This window comes from Lycorma delicatula, chromosome 2, assembly GCF_047948215.1.
Source record: "Lycorma delicatula isolate Av1 chromosome 2, ASM4794821v1, whole genome shotgun sequence".
NCBI classification, from domain to species: Eukaryota; Metazoa; Arthropoda; class Insecta; order Hemiptera; family Fulgoridae; genus Lycorma; species Lycorma delicatula.
In genome coordinates this window covers 111,311,365-111,331,132 of record NC_134456.1, presented here as the reverse complement: position 1 = coordinate 111,331,132, position 19,768 = coordinate 111,311,365, and the positions used below count along the sequence as shown (strand labels likewise).

The 19,768-nt window shown below is 29.8% G+C and overlaps 1 protein-coding gene across 1 annotated transcript in view; it reads right to left on the bottom strand.

The window, feature by feature from the left end:
- Window positions 1–506: 506 nt before the first annotated feature.
- Window positions 507–19,768, bottom strand: part of Vps36 (vacuolar protein sorting 36) — a 29,899-nt gene continuing 10,637 nt past the window's right edge. Inside the window, exons 4-7 of the mRNA XM_075356069.1 lie at window positions 16,712–16,876; window positions 9,653–9,817; window positions 6,928–7,143; window positions 507–2,673 (exon numbers count right to left, since the gene is read on the bottom strand). Coding sequence (XP_075212184.1) covers window positions 2,509–2,673; window positions 6,928–7,143; window positions 9,653–9,817; window positions 16,712–16,876 — 711 coding nt within the window. The 3' untranslated portion in view covers window positions 507–2,508. The remainder of the gene's footprint in view (window positions 2,674–6,927; window positions 7,144–9,652; window positions 9,818–16,711; window positions 16,877–19,768) is intronic.

Sequence of the window (19,768 nt, the reverse complement as noted above, 5' to 3'; positions counted from 1 at the left end):
CATCAAAGACAATGATGCTGCATCATCACAATGCACTCTTAATTAATGAGTTTTTTTGCAAATAAAAACATTCCTGTAGTTCCTCAACCACCTTATTCATCTGAGTTGAGTCCTTGCAACTTTTTCCTGTTGCTGACTAAAAAAAAACACCTCAAAGGACACCATTTTGAAACAGTAGAAAACATTAAAAAAATGTAACCAACCATCTGAAGGATATTCAGGTTTCTGAGTTCCAACTCTGCTATGATGAGTGTGAAAGCATTGCGTGGCTTTCCAAGGGAACTATTTCAAAGGTGATAGAGTCCATGTGTAATTAGATTGTAAATAAAAAGTTTTTATGAACCAGTCTCATTACTTCATTTACCGACCTTGTACATTCAATAAAGACCAACAACAACTGCAACTGAACTAATAGTAATTAAATGCTGGCATGACTACTGCCAAAAAAGGACTTAATAGGATAAAAAAATGTAAATAAAAGACTATTTTAACAAAGTAACAGTTTTTATACATTTTATATTTTCAGATATATTTATTTTTTTTTTAGCAGTATAATAAATATTCCAAACCAATCCACTTTCCAATATTAATATTTTTTTATGAAAATTATATTTGTAATTCTTCTGATTTTACTTGTCAGTTTTTTTAAATTAAATAAAATTGTAAATGTAAGAAATTTTATCTTCTCACTTTGAAATCTTAAATTAAATTTAAAGTAATAAGGTAATTTTTCTGCCTCTGTAGAAATCATTATTAGCACCTTGTAATACCTCATTTAAAAAAGATAGTAGCAATCTGCAGTATTACAAATTTAATTAAAATATTGAATAATGTACAGTATTTTATGACAACTGAATCTATATCAGAACTTGACTAGCTGTGAATCAATCCTTCAAAGCAGATAATTCATTTAAATTTGAGATGCTTGTAATTAAAGTATATGGTTTGCAATAAAATTACTGACCATCTGCAATGGCAGCAATACTTAAAAAAAATAGTGCATGTTGTCTACCTATTCTATAAATATAAGAATATGTCTATATGTGATTTAATATATTTTTATATAATATTACAATTTCACATTTTTTCTGTAATTCGTTTGAAACCTGTTCTTTTATGTGTATGAGGACCTCAAACACCAATTTATTGGTTTTCTTTCTTTCTAGCTCAGTTGATGTAAAAATGTAAATATTATGCCAGACCAGCCACAAATCACACAATTTTTTTTTTAACAAATTTTGTTTTGACACTACTACATCTTTAACTGTCATGAAAGCTTCACCATTATCAAGTGTTTTTCTCATAAAAGCTTCTCCATTAACATATGCTTTTCTCATCAGGATTGTATCTTGTGTGTAGCGCATTTTCAACAGCGAAACTGCACTTACTCTAATGATCAAGTGAATAATGATGGATGCAGCAGCAAAGTGGTTTTCACTTATTGTTAATGTCGTTCACTTGCCAAAACCATGAAGAAATTACAGGAGAAATCCAAATGCTAGAGAACTGTACAGAAACTGTTATGTGCCAAACTGTCAAAGAATTTTTAAAGAAAACAGGTCTCAATTTTAAACCCAGAAGTAGTATTATAAAAGTTGTTGATAATGTGAATAGTGACCACTTAAAGAAAATAATTTACTACTGCAACTAAGCAGTGTTGCCAGACACACATCTCAGCTCTTCAATTTAATTTAATACAAATTTTTTTACAGAATATTTATCTAATATCTTAGTTTTTTATGATTCATTATTTTCTCAAGCAGTGACGTTGACTGAACCTTATTATTATTATTTTTTACTTTAAAAGTATGTTTTGTTTATGTTTGATGAAAAATCTTTTAAATAATTTTTTTTCAAATTCGGAGTATTTTCATTGATTCAATCATTTCTTGTTCTCTTTTTTAAATTACAGTTTGTTAGTGTTAAGATTACATTAGTTTATCTAATGCTATAATATGCTTGTGCCATGATAAAAGAATATTCACATCATAGTAGCTTAAGCATAATTTTATTTTCATTGTTTTTTCATAAAGTAGAATATGCTTTTGGTTGGTTTTGAGTTAAGGTGTATTTCATTGTTGCATTATTGAATTTTGTTATAAACATATAACTATTGCTATTTATAAACAGTTTAATGATATATTTATGTACCCATGCTAGAGTAAGTTCCATATATTTTCATAAAGGATTGTTATATTGATAAACACATTAGTGTTTAAACTACTGTATTTTTCTTTCAATTTTAATTATCTTTTTAATATTACATTACTTTTCTTATAGTACTATATATTGCTAAAACACAAAATTTGTGATGTCATTTTACTAGAAATGATTCCATTGGTGCTGAGTTACAATGGCCCTTAGTTCCTCATATAATAATTCATGTGTTTAAAACATCAATTTTGGTAAATATAATTAAAAAGTGACATTTTAATCATTTTTATTCAGCAACAAAAAATTTTTACTGAAAACTATATCAGAGTTACTTTACCCAGAAATAATCATATGTCATTCTAAGAACAAATTTGGATAAAAACGTAAACCCTCAATTGACTCATCCCTACATAAATATCCAAACTTCTCTGTAGTCAGCATTCGTTCTTTTGCTAATAAGACTGATAATCCTAATTCCTGAGCAAGCTGTTCAGCACTCCATGAGCCTTTTTCTTTAACCTGTAACAATAAGGATAATAACAGGTTTATTTAACAATAACCAAACATATAGTTAACATAAGACTATATAAAATAAAAAAATTCTTACACTAGATAACCTCAAGATATTAAAAAGTCTGTTTTAACTTACTTGTACGAAGCAGAGGAAGTATTGTGAGCGTGAAAAATTTAGGTTTTCAGATTTCAACAGAAATATCGATTTGACTAGTTTCATTTTTGACCATTTTGATGCGTAGTACGTACGTACATATGTATTTTTTGCATAACTCAAAAACGATTAGCCATTGGAATTTTAGATTTAGGACTGTTGTAATATCTAGTTGTGCACCTCCCCTTTTGATTGCAATCAACTGAACCAAAAGTGTCCAAAAAAGCACATAATTCAAAACAATTTGGATTTTGGACTTTTTCTTAACAGTAGTAAGCCCTCATCGAGAGCTTTTCAATGATATGATATATCATTTACCACTTATGATATCTTATTTTCATTGGTTTCAGAGTTACAGCCTAATGAAATTTTAATTAATGAAATATTTGGATCTTACAAGGGGACAGCACATCGGTTCGAATCCAACTTCATCTCTTTTCTTTTTAACTTTTTTTTTTTTTAATTTAAGTATATTGATTTATTATAATAAATTATTAACCTCTGATTGTAAAAAATATTTTACAATAAATAATAAATTCAATAATAATAAAAAAATATTAAGAAATATAAGAAGTTATTAATGAAATAAAATTTTAGGTACTTTTAATTTTAAAAAAAAGAAGTATATATATAATTTTATAGGTGTACAAGGAAGTCATATAGTCTCCACATCAGATTTTTTATTATAAGAAATGATGATATTTGTTGTTATAGGCAAGTAAAGCATACCTATTTTAACAGCTTGTTTCAAACAGGGATGACAGTAATAGCATTAAGAGCAGGTCAAGAAACTTTTAATTGTTGATATTAACAAAGAAATTATATGATTTTATGTAATCTTTTTTTTTTAATAGAATCCTATGGCTTTTACCTAAGCAGGTTATAATATAAACAGATACTTTCATGCTCTGCTTTTAAATCATTGTAAAGTGGACATGACTTGCTGGATAAACATTTTATCAACAGTTGCATGACTGCTCCTTCTCTCCTAGTCAGTCGTAATCAACACATCTGAGATGGAGGTAAACAATAATGTTACACAGTGACTTTTCCTCTCGTGGACAGACCTAGGACCACACAAATATTTCATGTAGTTTCTTTTTCTTCCAAGTTCTTCATTCTTTCAAACTGTTCATAATGAACAGTGCCATATTTTAAAAATGAGGGATTCATTTTGATGAGCATTTCTCTTAGTCAAGAGGTTGGATAGTATAAGTATACGCTAGAGCTGAAAGTGAACCTCTCACTCATTATCCAACAACCAGTCATTAATGAAAAACAAACAAATGAAGTTAAAACACGTCTTTGTAAAATCAGTTAACTGCTAATAAGGAAATCTGAAAATCTTAAAGTAAGTGATGGATCTAGAAACAATAGTTCATAATACAATGCATGGATGATTCTCAAACATGCTGCAACTCATTAGATTCCTAAAAGAGTAATTAAAAGATGAATATCTACACCTGTTTCCAAAATTCCATTACATTTTACTAGACATCAATGAATTTTTTTTTAAATCTTGTGTGGACACTACATGACTTCCTTGTACACCTATTAAATTACGAGGGTTATTTTTTTCCAAGGTCTAATCGATCACGAAATAAAAACCCGTGCAAAAATTGAATGAACCTTTGCACAGTGTCTCTAGTATGGCCTTCAATCACGCCGTGTCACTTCGTTTAGTTCTGAACACGCGCAGCTAGCACGTAAACATGTCTACAACAATAGCATCTCCCGCCAAGTGTGAAGTGCATGCAGTAATTCGATTTCTTCAGGCTGAGGGGTGTAATGCAGCTGAAATTCATCGACGAATAAGTAATGTGTACAGTGAAACCAATGAGTGACGGCAAAGTGCAACAATAGTGCAGGAACTTTAAAGCAGGACGTACAGATGTTCATGATGCAGGCAGTCAAACAGTGGATGCATTTTCATTCTCCCAGTAAACCAAAGAAGTTCAAGCGAACCTTCTCCAACAGAAAGTTACTGTGTTCTGGGACCGGAATGGAGTTCTCTTGGTGAAATTCATGGAACGCAGCATGAACATCACTGCAGCCTCATACTGCATGATTCTTCAACGTCTACGAAGGGCAATTCAGAATAAGCGGAGAGGAATGTTGTCATCAGGCATTGTCTTTCTCCATGACAATGCTCGGCCGCACACTGTATCTGTAACAAAGAAGCTCCTGCAGCGTTTTTGTTGGGAAGTGCTTGATCATCCACCATACAGCCCGGACTTGGCTCCATCCAATTTTCACTTCTTTGCTCATATGAAACGCTGGCTAGGAGGACAACATTTTGGCACAGACATCGAGCTCCAGACCAGCGTAGAAACATAGCTGAAAACACAGGCAGCTCCATTCTATGACAAGGTTTTCTACCAGTTCTCTTTGTTCCGCCTAAGTTCACTTCTGCTGATTTAAGAATTAACTTTTTAACATTCTCCCATTCTTCTACATTTTACCTTCTACACACTCTACCTCATCATCATCATGGGTGCTTGTAGGGATATAGACGTTAACAATCATTGTCGGTTTAAATTTTGATTTTATCCTTATTACAATAATTCTATCACTATGCATTTCAAAATACTCTACTTTCTTCACTTCTTCATCTTCTTGTTCATTACGAAAACTGCTCCTGCCTACCCATTATTTGAAACTGAGTTAATTATTCTAAAATCACCTGACCAAAGGTCATTTTCTTCTTCCCACCGAACCTCGCTAAATTTATCCTATCTATTTCACTCTTTAAATTTTCTAACCTACCAACCTTTTTCAGACTTCTAACATTCCACGCTCTGCTTCATAGAATGATATTTTTTAATTTTCTGGTGACTCCTTTCTTAGTAGTCGCCACCCAGACATCCAAACAGGGGACTAGTTTACCTCCGGAATATTTTATCAAGGGATAAAATTACCTTCATTTTTGTTATATAAAAATGCAGACAGCTACAATTAGAAAAAAATATATATATATTTTTTTTCCCTAAAGTCAATATTTATAAGACCCATCATATTCCTGTGTACCAATATATTGTACTTTTTTATATTTAAAAACCATTTTTTATGTAATTTATATACAACTGATGATGTGGGATACCACGAAAGTACTATTGGAATAAAGAAAAGAAAAAATAAGGTTAAGTGTCATTTTATTTACTTTGTAATTCTGTACTTAAGTTGTTCAAGTTTGTTTTTGATTATAAAAAAAAAATACAATATATATATGATTAAATTCAATGAAAATAAAAACAAAACTGAAAAAGCTTACTAAATTTTTAGTTTACATTTTTAACATGTTTTTACTGGGCTTAAAATGAGTATAAAGCTGTAGGATTTTTGTCTTTGTATATTTATTCTGAATTTATAACACTTGTTACTAGTTTGTGAATTTTCAATAAGTCTTTCAATCGGTAAAATTTTAAGGTAAATTTTATTTCACTAATAACTATTGATTCTTTTTTTCATTTTTTTTGTGTTATTATTATTTATTGTTAAAATTTTTAAACAATCAGAGGTGTTAAACAATTAATATATTTAAAGTTAAAAAATATATATGTATGTAAAGTCTGATTCGAACCAATGTACTTTCCCCTTGAAAAAAACAAATATTTCATTAATTAAAATTTTATTTGGCTATAACTCAGGAACAAATTAAAATAAGTACCACTTATGATATATCATTGAAAAGCTCTCAACAAGGGCTTATTATTACTCCAGTTAAGAAAAAGTCCAAAATACAAATGTTTCAGAATTGAAAACCCGCTTTATTTGGAAGTCTGACTATACACATTTTTGGCCCAGTCAATTGCAATCACAAGGGGAGGTGCACAACTCGATGTTACAACAGTCCTAAATATAAAATTTCAACACTACCGCTAATCGTTTTTGAGTTACGCAAGATACATAGGTATGTACAGACATCACGCCAAAACTAGTAAAAATGGTTATTTCTGTTGAAATCTAAAAACCAAAACTTTTCGTGATCAATACTTTCTCCTTTACTTTGTACACGAAAGTAAAAATAAAAAAATGTTTAAACCTCTAATTACAGTTGCAAACAGTTTTAAGAAAGACACAAGAAAAAATAAGAAAGTAAACCATACCAGTTCAGCAGTAGAAGTGACGATAGCTTTGTCAGTGTGTGCTTCAATCTGAAGAACCTTTACACCACTGTCAAATTGTCTAAATCGTATTGGAAGTTTTAAATGATTGAGCAACTGGCAAGCAGCCAAAAGATCCTCAGGGCTCAACAACTCTAATCCTCTTGCTCTATTTACACGACAATATACATCAGTAAGAGACATTATGCCACCGACTTCCTAAGAAAATACAAAAACAAACTTAATAACATTTTTTCCATCGAGAAAGTAGGCACATAATTTTGTATTTTTTTACATGCATTCCTTGTCACTAGGTACTGAGTGAGCCTAAAGTTTAATGTAAATCTAATTTAAACCTAAAACTACATCCTTGTTAGGAAGAGTACAAAATTAATCTTCAGTCCAGTAAGAATATTTTTCAATTAGAAAAACTTTAGCAATTTAATTTTAGTAATTAATTAAAGGTTGCGATTATTTTTAATTATGTAGAAAATACTACAGCTTCTAGCAAATCATTAATTAAATCTACTAATAATGGGGCTATTGTTTATATCCTATATTTTTAACTACCCATTTTTAACACCTAATAACTAAATCTATTTCATTTGTGTCCAATTCTGAGGCCATGTTAGAATAATTTGAGAGAATTTTTGTTGCATACTATTCCCTTATTTTACTTTACAACTTTAATTGATGTTATTTGAAAATATCAAATACTGTGAATTTCCCAACTAGATGATAATTTTCATTACAAATTCACCATTTTTTACAGCCACTGTTTACTGAATTTTCAGTATCTATTTCCTCATTTTTATTTTCCACACCGCTTAGTTATGTTTTGATGACACTTTTATTTATTTATTTTTAGCCACTTTTCTCTTGTTGCTTACTTCGCATAATTTTGTTATATCTTTGTTTATCTAGAAAATGATGGTGACTTCTTCCTATTAAATATAGAAGTCCATAAATTATTCTGAAACACTGAATAAGTCATTAGATATCCAGTCATTTCTTGATATTTTTCTACTTCTGTTTCTTTTATGTAATGTAAGTAAAAATTTTTAAGCTTATTAAACTTATTCTCTTTGATAATAGAGCAATTTACCTATTTCTGCCTAATTTCTACTTCCACTAGCTTGTTGGGATCCAGTTCTCAAAATTATGACATAACAATTCTGTTATTTCCTATAAGAATTCACAGATTTAAATTTACTAAAATATAATCTATTATTGTACTACATATGCTTGTAACTGTATTATAATTGTAAACTATAATTCTGAGGGAACAATATTGTAAAATTCTTTAAATATTCAAACATTTTTGTTAATTCCTACAATAAAATCTCCCTATTATATTAAATCTCTCTATTATATTTTTCAGTAAGCCTATCTAAACAAGCTGAAAAGTTTTCAGCAAATATATCCCAGTCTCGATTTAGAGAATGATAAACCTCTAATGACACCAAACTATTTTTCCCTTTTCCTAATTGAATTCTAGCAAATCTAATGTTTTATTTCAGATGCATATTTTACCTACAAAACCACAACACTAGTTTATATTGCATTTAACCTAAATGGTTTATGCCTCTTATTTTTATATAAATTCCTACAATAACAATCAACTATACAATAAATAATCTCTAATACTAAATTTATTTATTCTGATAATGTGCATCAGAATATTACAGTGATTTTTGTTAAAGTGACAAGAGTATCTAACAAGCTTGCTCCACATAGTTACATGTTTGCAAGGTTGATATTATATTACCATAGTACATGCTCATATAATTTTAATTATAACTAATTAGTTATTATTAATTAATAAGTCTTTCAGATATACAGTAAATGTGTTTCATATGGCAGGTACAGTACATTTCAGAATAAAATTACATTAAATATTATTTACTTATTATTAGATATTTAATAAATAATACTTATTTTTTATTTAATAAGATTATTAAAATTATACAAATGTCAAATTAAGAAACAGGTTTACCTTTCCTTTCAACATGACAAAGAACCTTTTACACTACGTAATCCTTTTGAAAATTTTTTTAACATAAATATGTCAAAATAAACAAAGGATTCTGAAAAATACAAAAGCAAGGGCTTGATATATCAATGACACTAGTACTCATAGAAAGCTAATTCAACAAGACAAAAATAATTAAAAATATATCTGTTCCAAGTGTATCAGATTCTGAGATTACTCTATTCTTAATAACAGTCTAAATACTATTTGTATAGTGTGGGAATAAGGAGAGAGCGGCCTCTTGAGAAAGAAAGGAAAACAGGAAAATATAAACACTATAAAGTTTTTCAATAAAAACAAGCAGCTCCCTCATTTTAAGTGAATTATCTACTTATTTATACTTTTATTATTATTTTCTATAACTCTGCTTTTGCACATTACTATTGTAGCAGTAATAATGTTACTGAGGAAAACAAACAAGTTGTTCTAATTGAAAGTTTTGTCGATTTCAAATTTTATGAATGTTGATTTTAAGAATGCTTGAATAGGTAAATGCATGTATGTCCTTGAGTTTTATTTGCCACAATAATAAAAATGTGGAAATAAAAGGGGGAGAAAGAAATCCCTAATAATTAATACTGGAATGCTCAAGGATTTTTAGAGTTGTTTATATATAGTACTAGAGCGGAAAAATCTTAATATTACAAAAAAATTCCCTCTAATTAATAAATTCAAACAACTATCTAGTAGACATACACCAATTGGCTGTTCCATCATATCAGATATCTGTTTAGCGAGACTCTGGTAGAACTCATTTTGATTGTTAAATGAATTGCGAGTCACTGGATCATCGATACCGAGGCTTAATAGATATGATTTAAATTTGACAGTTTCATCTTCAGTTATATCTCCCTGTCTCTCCTAGAACAAAGAAAAGAGACCATAATAATAACCTTCTAACAAAACCAGTGTCTTTAAAAATTAAAATTGTAAATATATTAAATAATAAATTATAGCAACTTTATATGAATAGAATGAGTTGTTAATCATGAGGATTGAAATCCAAGAGAAACAAACCATAAATGTAAAAAACTATCATTGTAATTTTCCCAGAGCTGTTCAACGTTTTAAATTTTTTGACAGTGAATTCGTGGGATGCTTTAAACCACGAATGGGGATTTGTTCTCAGGATAGTATCATACCATAATGGAAATAGTTCTAGAATTTATGCAATGTTCTTGAATTGTGAGACAAGATCTACTGACAAATAAGTAACCACTCCTACATTCATACATCACACCTACTTGACCATTACAAAATGTATTTCATCAGTATCACACGTGCTGCACGCACATATCTCACGTTGATATCACAGTCAAGAGTTTTGAGATAGAATCTTTGTAAAGGCAGTTGCGTTAATATGAATGTTAAACTGTGGATAACAGTGTTCTTCGGTGGTTGGGTTTCAATTAACCTCACATTTCAGGAGAGGTCGGCCTGAGTCTTTCAAGACCACATCATTTTCCGGTACATTTATACATACATGCCAGACTATGAACAGATTCCTTGGCATCTCTGCAGAGTGCTGTTGACATCATGTCACTATGCTGTTAATATGTAACCTGGTATTAAATAAATAAATAATATCAGATACTGCTTCAATTTTATAATGAATTTCATTTGGTGTTTCCTGGTTGCACATAAATACCTAATAACAGATCACAACATTTTTTTTTTTTTATCCAAATAGAATAGTAATGATTATTGAACCACTTTTATGACCTCCTCTCATATTCTTGTTAAGAATTCTCCATTGTCTTCATGAGTCTGTTCAATGCAAAAGACCAGACTGGTAAAAGTAGCACAATTTCAAAACTCATGAAAATGCCCGTGGCTATTCATCACACTTAACTGAGAACTTTTAAACAAAACATTTCCTACGTTTACCAAGTATTATGAAGCTTGAGTGTAAGCATTATAATTAAAACTTGTGGGAATCACAAGTTTTTTCAACTTGAATTATTACCTAGGTTTAAAATACTGCTTTATGGCGCACAACCACAAAAGCACTGCAAGCATTTATGAATATGAATATGATAGTGATTTAATAGCATTTAGATATTTTTCTTAGCATTACAATGAATACAATTTCAAGGAAAAGTTAATTGTAAGTAAATTGGGAGGGGAGAAATATACATACTTGAGAAAGTATTGTAAAGAGATAAAAATCAAAAAAGAGGTGGGATGGGAAAAACTGGAAAAAAAAAGGTAATGATTTCAGTTAAACACAACAATAAAAACGGGGTAAGTGAAGATAAGCGATATAGAAAGAATCAGAGTTTTGAAATTAGGTAGATTGGCACAGTATGAAAAACATGAAAGAGAATGCAGACAACTTTAAATAAAATTTAAAAGAACTGAAGAGAAATTAGAATGTTCTAAAAGAAATAAGTGTACACTGTATAAAACATAATTTGTTCCAATTTAGATTTATGGAGCAGGTAAGTATGAGTTTATGATGCAGATTTGTTATGAGTTAGACGAGCTACACAATAAATGATATATTGGTGCACTATATTGTGGAATTGCTGTGTTAATAATCCAAATTTATTTGCCACTGTTTTTTGTGTAATTTGTTTCTGTTAATTTACTAAGATATCCAAGTATTTTCAAAATACGTAATTAATCTGTTTCGACATGTAACAAATTTTAATGCAGTAATTGTAAACAGTGCTGCCACCTCATGTACGTTAACATAACTAAGGAGGAGTTGGATTATATTTCTACTGAAAATCAAATCTGGCGCCATCCCTTTTACACTACATCGAGATGAAAAGAGTACACAAGCTACTAATGGTGTAAAGAAAGGAAGAGCCAATCTATCTTAGGTTATCCTAATGCTAAAAGAAACTAAAGAAAATAGTTATAATGGAGGAAGAAATGAACACATCCTTTGAATACTTGCAAGGTGTGGTAAATGATCAAAAGAAAAATTAAGCTGTTAAAGATAAGATGTTTACAACACTGATTGAAAATCTTAAGCAGGAAATTGTAGGTCTTAAAAATAAAATCAAAGTCAATGCAAACAATCAGTACTCAAGATCCAACACCACTGAGGTTCATGGGATGCCAGAAGCTGACAAAGAAGATGAGGACAAAGTGGTAACACACATCACTGCTGCTTTGGACATGGAAATCACAAGAAATTCAATCAACATTTGTCACAAACTGAGGAAGAAGGTCCAATGCTTTTGGGATCAACGTAAAACTTGTGAGACATGAGGATAAACAAAGCAAGAAACTTTAAGCTAAATGACTTCAGGATGACATAGGCAGAAAAGGCAATAAAAATTAAACAGTATGTTAAAAACCAAACTGTGTTGAAATCTTGGATGACAGACAACTTGTGTAGCAGGCAACAATACAGAAATAAATTAAACAAGATAGGTAAAAAAAAGACTTGATAAAGATTTACAGAGTTATTTTAAAACTTATATGTAGTAAATGTCTAAAAAAAAAATATTTGAAGTAGAAAAAACAGTTACTACTCAAACTTACTAAAAAATAATACAAAGAAAAAATGGCAGACAATCAATAGTGTATGAGGGAAGGGGGTATAAATAAATAAAGTTTTGATAGAATACGTTTATTAGATGATTCCTTGATTATTACAGAAGAACCAAAGATGATAGCAGAAGAATTCAATAACTTCTTTGTAAATATCACAAAAGATTTAAAGAAAAAATTAGACTCTTCTTTAGTAGTGATGAAAAGAGGTATAAACTACTTTTCCAAAAATTCATTTTTCTTCTATGTATGCAGAAGTAGCTTTGATTATAAAAAGGTTGAAGTTTAATAAAGTCCCAGGAATCGATGGTATTTCTGCATTTACTATAAAAGAAGTTAAGGATATTTAAGTCCAGTTTTGGTCTTTTTAAGATAGAAAATGTAGAAGAAGAATGGGAGAATGTTAAAAAGGAAATTCTTAAATCAGCAGAAGCGAACTTAGGCGGAATAAAGAGAACTGGTAGAAAACCTTGGGTTTCAGACGATATATTGCAGCTGATGGATGAACGTAGAAAATATAAGAATGCTAGTGATGAAGAAAGTAAAAGGAACTATCGGCAATTAAGAAATGCTATAAACAGGAAGTGCAAACTGGCGAAAGAAGAGTGGATTAAAGAAAAGTGTTCAGAAGTGGAAAGAGAAATGAACATTGGTAAAATAGACGGAGCATACAGGAAAGTTAAAGAAAATTTTGGGGTACATAAATTAAAATCTAATAATGTGTTAAACAAAGATGGTACACCTATATATAATACGAAAGGTAAAGTCGATAGATGGGTGGAATATATTGAAGAGTTATACGGAGGAAATGAATTAGAAAATGGTTTTATAGAGGAAGAAGAGGAAGTTGAGGAGGATGAAATGGGAGAAACAATACTGAGATCTGAATTTAAGAGAGCATTAAAAGATTTAAATGGTAGAAAGGCTCCTGGAATAGACGGAATACCTGTAGAATTACTGCGCAGTGCAGGGGAGGAGGCGATTGATAGATTATACAAACTGGTGTGTAATATTTATGAAAAAGGGGAATTTCCGTCAGACTTCAAAAAAAGTGTTATAGTAATGATACCAAAGAAATCAGGGGCAGATAAATGTGAAGAATACAGAACAATTAGTTTAACTAGTCATGCATCAAAAATCTTAACTAGAATTCTATACAGAAGAATTGAGAGGAGAGTGGAGGAAGTGTTAGGAGAAGACCAATTTGGTTTCAGGAAAAGTATAGGGACACGGGAAGCAATTTTAGGCCTCAGATTAATAGTAGAAGGAAGATTAAAGAAAAACAAACCAACATACTTGGCGTTTATAGACCTAGAAAAGGCATTCGATAACGTAGACTGGAATAAAATGTTCAGCATTTTAAAAAAATTAGGGTTCAAATACAGAGATAGAAGAACAATTGCTAACATGTACAGGAACCAAACAGCAACAGTAGCAATTGAAGAACATAAGAAAGAAGCCATAATAAGAAAGGGAGTCCGACAAGGATGTTCTCTATCTCCGTTACTTTTTAATCTTTACATGGAACTAGCAGTTAATGATGTTAAAGAACAATTTAGATTCGGAGTAACAGTACAAGGTGAAAAGATAAAGATGCTACGATTTGCTGATGATATAGTAATTCTAGCCGAGAATAAAAAGGATTTAGAAGAAACAATGAACGGCATAGATGAAGTCCTACGCAAGAACTATCGCATGAAAATAAACAAGAACAAAACAAAAGTAATGAAATGTAGTAGAAATAACAAAGATGGACCACTGAATGTGAAAATAGGAGGAGAAAAGATTATGGAGGTAGAAGAATTTTGTTATTTGGGAAGTAGAATTACTAAAGATGGACGAAGCAGGAGCGATATAAAATGCCGAATAGCACAAGCTAAACGAGCCTTCAGTAAGAAATATAAGTTGTTTACATCAAAAATTAATTTAAATGTCAGGAAAAGATTTTTGAAAGTGTATGTTTGGAGTGTCGCTTTATATGGAAGTGAAACTTGGACAATCGGAGTATCTGAGAAGAAAAGGTTAGAAGCTTTTGAAATGTGGTGCTATAGGAGAATGTTAAAAATCAGATGGGTGGATAAAGTGACAAATGAGGAGGTATTGCGGCAAATAGATGAAGAAAGAAGCATTTGGAAAAATATAGTTAAAAGAAGAGACAGACTTATAGGCCACATACTAAGGCATCCTGGAATAGTCGCTTTAATTTTGGAAGGACAGGTAGAAGGGAAAAATTGTGTAGGCAGGCCACGTTTGGAATATGTAAAACAAATTGTTGGGGATGTAGGATGTAGAGGGTATACTGAAATGAAACGACTAGCACTAGATAGGGAATCTTGGAGAGCTGCATCAAACCAGTCAAGTGACTGAAGACAAAAAAAAAAAAAAAAATTGGTCTTTTTGATCAATCTGAGTTTTGAAAGTGGAAAATTTCCATCAACCTTAAAATCTGTAGTATACAGATCAATCTGTAGTCCTTTGTTCAAAAAGGAGAATTCTTTAGATTTAAATAATTACAGACCGATATCCTTGCTTTCAGTTTTCTAAATGATAGTAGAGAAAAAAAGTTTAAGCTTTTTCCAGCTTATAATTTTTTTTCACTAAATCAATAATATAGTTTTAATGAAGGCAAATCAATAGATGATGCATTATTAAAATTTCTTTCTGACATATATAAAGATCAAAATGAGAAACATTCTGTAGGTGATATATTCATAGATATCACTAAAGCATTTGATACTGTAGACCATAATATTTTACTGTCTTATTTGTCAGAAGCAGTTTTAAAAGGAATAACTTTGGAATGGCTTAGAAGTTACTTAACCAGGAGAGCTCAATGTATAAAAATCAAATATCAGTACAGTGCTTTTAGATCAGTAACTTATGGAGTTCCCCAAGCGTCTGTCCTTGCATCTATTCCTTTATTTACTATTTATTAATAACTTATGATCTGGTTCTTTCAAGGGTTGTTTTGCTGATGATAAGGCTCTGTGCTATAACTCTACAACTTCTGAACAATAAAAAAAAGACATGCAATATGATCTTGATTCATTAAAAATATGGTTTACCTTTAATAAATAAACTTTGAGCTTGAAAACTAAATACATATTAATTTTTCTTTGAGAGATAGATCTTTATATGACCACCTTATGTGTTAAGAACTTTATACCTTTCATTGTTCACTTAAAACTTCAATAAGGATTTTCTGCTGGAAGCGACTTATTACTCCAAGTCAAATCAATTGTCATAGCTCAAAAAAAGTAGTGAGGCTAATAGTTAGGGTTAAAAGAGCTAAATATATATTCCCTTTCTTTTTATAATTCAATATTCTTCCTTTTAAGTATTTATATATGTATAAAGTACTGATAACGTTTTACATCAGGAGTGGGCATTTAGTGGGTAATTGAAATATATTGTAGATTAAAGTTACAAAACCATGTTCCTCAAATTCAAGCCAATAATGAGGCATTCAGGCATTTTTACTTGTTATGCACCCATAAGTTTTAATCAACTGCCTACATATGTTACATTTTGTTCACAGTGAAAAAATTTTTGAAAGCTCCTAAACATTGGTTGTTCTAATTTGAAAGTATTAAGTTTCTTTTGATTAGTTTAAAATAATTTCTTCTGTTAGAGTAATTTAGAATAGACGCTTTAAAGACTACTTTAATGATGGCTATATATTGTATTAAACTGATGACATGCCGTAATATAATTGGAGTAATTTAGTTCAAATCATTAAGCCTAAGCACCGGCACAATGTCGGTTCCTTTCTTTCTTGTGATGGTATCTCAATGCAAAGAATTAAATTTTTAATGAGATGCCTAACCACCTTTCCATTTATTGAATAAAAAAATGTAATTTTGCTTACTTTACACTTATTTACTATGTATATTACTACATCTGTAATTTACTATTTAAAATTTGTAACTTGTGTACTATTTCTTATTATAACATTGTACTTTACTAGTGTATACCTAAATATTTGTAATTTTTATGTGAAATTTGAAAATTTTATGTGGAAACTGAAGATGTATTTACAACAATGGGAAGAGGAAAAGACAAGCAATGGAAAGTTGAAAGTGGAGGCAACAAATATATGACCATGGAGTGGGAATCAACAAATAGATAAAGGATGATATGGGAAGGAAATTGTAGAAGAGAATAAAGTGATAAGCTAAGATTCACTGTCCAAACTACTATCCTTGAATAAAAGCCACAGAATAATAACAACAAGAAATATGTGTTTACCCGGATCTTTGTGGATATAGCTTTTGATATATGCACCATATCATTTGCCATCATCATTAATCTATTTAAATCTTTAAAAGCAGCAGAAATGTTGTCATCAGTCGCTTTCTGTTTCTCTTGAATACCTCTTTCAATGCCAACTATTCCAGTTCGAAGTTTAACAGGCTACAGAAACAAAAATTAAACATCTTTTAAATTACAAAATGTATTAGAATTTATTTATTTATTACAAGAATAAAATCTTTACTTAAACTAATAAAATACTTGAAAATTATATAAAAGGGATCAAAAGATTATAAATTACACAAAAACAAATAATTTTTAATTCTGATAATAAAATAACAAATATAGGTGAACCTCCATCCCCACACTTAACATGAAATTCATACAACATGGTTTGACACTATCATGTTTTAAGAATTGAGGAGAGCCCTAAAAACAAAAAGAAATGGCACCTGTTTTCAAGGTATCAAAAGACCAGGTAACTAATTATTTGCAGTAACCTTCAGGCAAGCATGAAATAAAATCATTACTAGTTTACAAATCCCTCAATCCTCATCTTATTTATATTTAAGTAAAAAAAATATAAGACAACTTTGCTCATTTATTACAAATAAAATGGCATAGGTAACCACTGATTTATTAAGAAAATGGTTTCAAAACTGTTTAATATCAAGTGTAGAGAATTACTTAAAGAAAAAAATTTAGATTATAAAATTCTATTAAAGTTGAAGAATTCACCAAGTCATCCTAAAGATTTAAATCACTAAAATGTTGAAACAACTTCACTTCTTCAACCAATAGATCAGGTAATAAATAGCTACATTTAAAATTCATTACATCAGACAATCAATGCAATGGATTTTAAGTTGATGAGTCTAATGAAATCATAGAAATGCTTTACAATTTTAGAGTGTATTAATATCATAACTTCATCTATCAAAGAAATAAGATCCTTAACATTAAATGCTTGGCAGAAAAAATTTATGGCCTGAGTAAATGCAAAGTGAGCAAATATAATCTATCTAGCAGAAAACAAAAATGTAATAGTAGACCTTGCTAAACCTATAAGAGGAGAAGGTTTTGAAAGTGTGAATGTAAAAGATATTCAGGAATTATTGATGGAAGAGGAGACTGATGAAGCTAACTTGGTGGAAGTGGCATCTGGTGTAAACCCAGTTAATTCAAAAAGCAAAATACACATGAAGATAATAAAGTGGGACACTTTACCCCTTAAAAGCATAAAAAAAAAAATTATTTTTAACAGAATGTTTAGTCATATTTTCTGAATGAAGATTCTTGCCCTGAAAGCACAAAATTTAAAAGGCAACTCCACAATTGCTTAACACTATAATAAAAATATATAAAGAACTCTCAGCAAAAAGCAAACAATTAATGATAACATATTTTTTTTGCAAAAAGTAGAGTTTAAAACTCAAAATGCTGCTGAAGATAGGATATTTTACTAAATAGTAAATGCCCTCACTTAACAGTGCTTAGTAGTAATGATGAATAATATTTTTATTCCATTATTATTATAATAAACATGTTTGTTTTAATTAAAAAATAAATATAGTACATTATTTTGAGTTTTTGGAACTTAATCTTGTGTTTTCTACTAGTTTCTTGTTTTGTATAACACAAATTTACATAACACATTTTTTAAGAACCTAACAACCACGTTATGCAGTGGTTATTTGTATCTTATTTCACAGAGTATCAAAAACTGCTATTGGCTTAAAAATCATACATATTATTAGGCCCTTCTCCTTACCTATTTGACATTTAGGCCTTTCCTTTTTTACTGTTCCTTGTTTAGGAATTTTTGACAAATGTTTCCATTTTGGTTAACTATGAAGATCTGGTGGCAGAAACGCTTTTATTTGTTTCAATTTTGTCCCCTAACTGTAATCTGCAATTTGTAAATAACAAAATCTTTCTCTTTACGATTAGGTTAGAAACTCCACTTTGAAATCTCTAAAAACATTCTATGAAAATAATTTCTAATTCTGATGGTTTTAATTTTCATCAGCACTTGAATGTTTTTGCTAATGCACAACCTGAGAATGCAGATTAAAATGTTTTGACAAAAGTGAAGCAGATTTAATTTTTTGTCATTATTTTTCTTTATAAATTAAATTCTGAGTAGGTGATCACCAAAAGCCTATCATTCACCTAGAAGGGTTGGATGGGCTATTAATAAAAACAGACCGATATAAATTCATATGATAATATAAATTAAAGAAACAACAGATATCATCAAGATTTTAATTATCTAAATTGCATGTCACATTCCACAAAAGTCTAAAAATAGGTTATATTATTCATGACTACTATAATGACAGTGACATAAGCCACTGAAATAATGACCATAAATTAAAACAGCCAAAGTCAATTTTGAAGTAAAACCCCTTTCTGTATAAAGTACTTAGATAACACGAAAAGTTGCATTTTAGCAATTATCTACATATGTAATTTCAATTACAAATACAGACAACAATAGATAGTGCTAACAATAAAAGACTTTCTGCAAAAAAAAGATTAAATTGAAAAAAATGATTAATTATTGTCAATACTTACCAATGAAAACTATAGTATAATAGAATTTTCTATTATCGGAGCTAATATCTCAAAACAGTTTATCTGACTGATAAATAGAAGTTAAAAATAAATCTCATCTTTTTTTATCAAATTTCAGTGGTATATGTCTGTTAACAGAGTACGATTTACTCAGCTACTCAAAACACTACTATTTAAAAAATTAAGTTGTAAAATATTGTCCACGCTCTGTTTCCAAGCTTTATTGCTCTTATAATAACGAAGCTATCTTTATCAATTTACACAAAAAACTATTTTCAGATATAAAAAAAAAAATCATCCAGTAGTTGGCTATACTTGGTTTTAAGCAAACACCACTATATACAACACAAAATCGATTTTTCATTTTTCAACAATCAATTGAAACTGTTTAATATGTTCATGAGCATCATGAATACATTTTTTACCTTGTGTAGTTCTAAGATAAAATTATGTGTGGTGAAGGCCACAATTTACAAG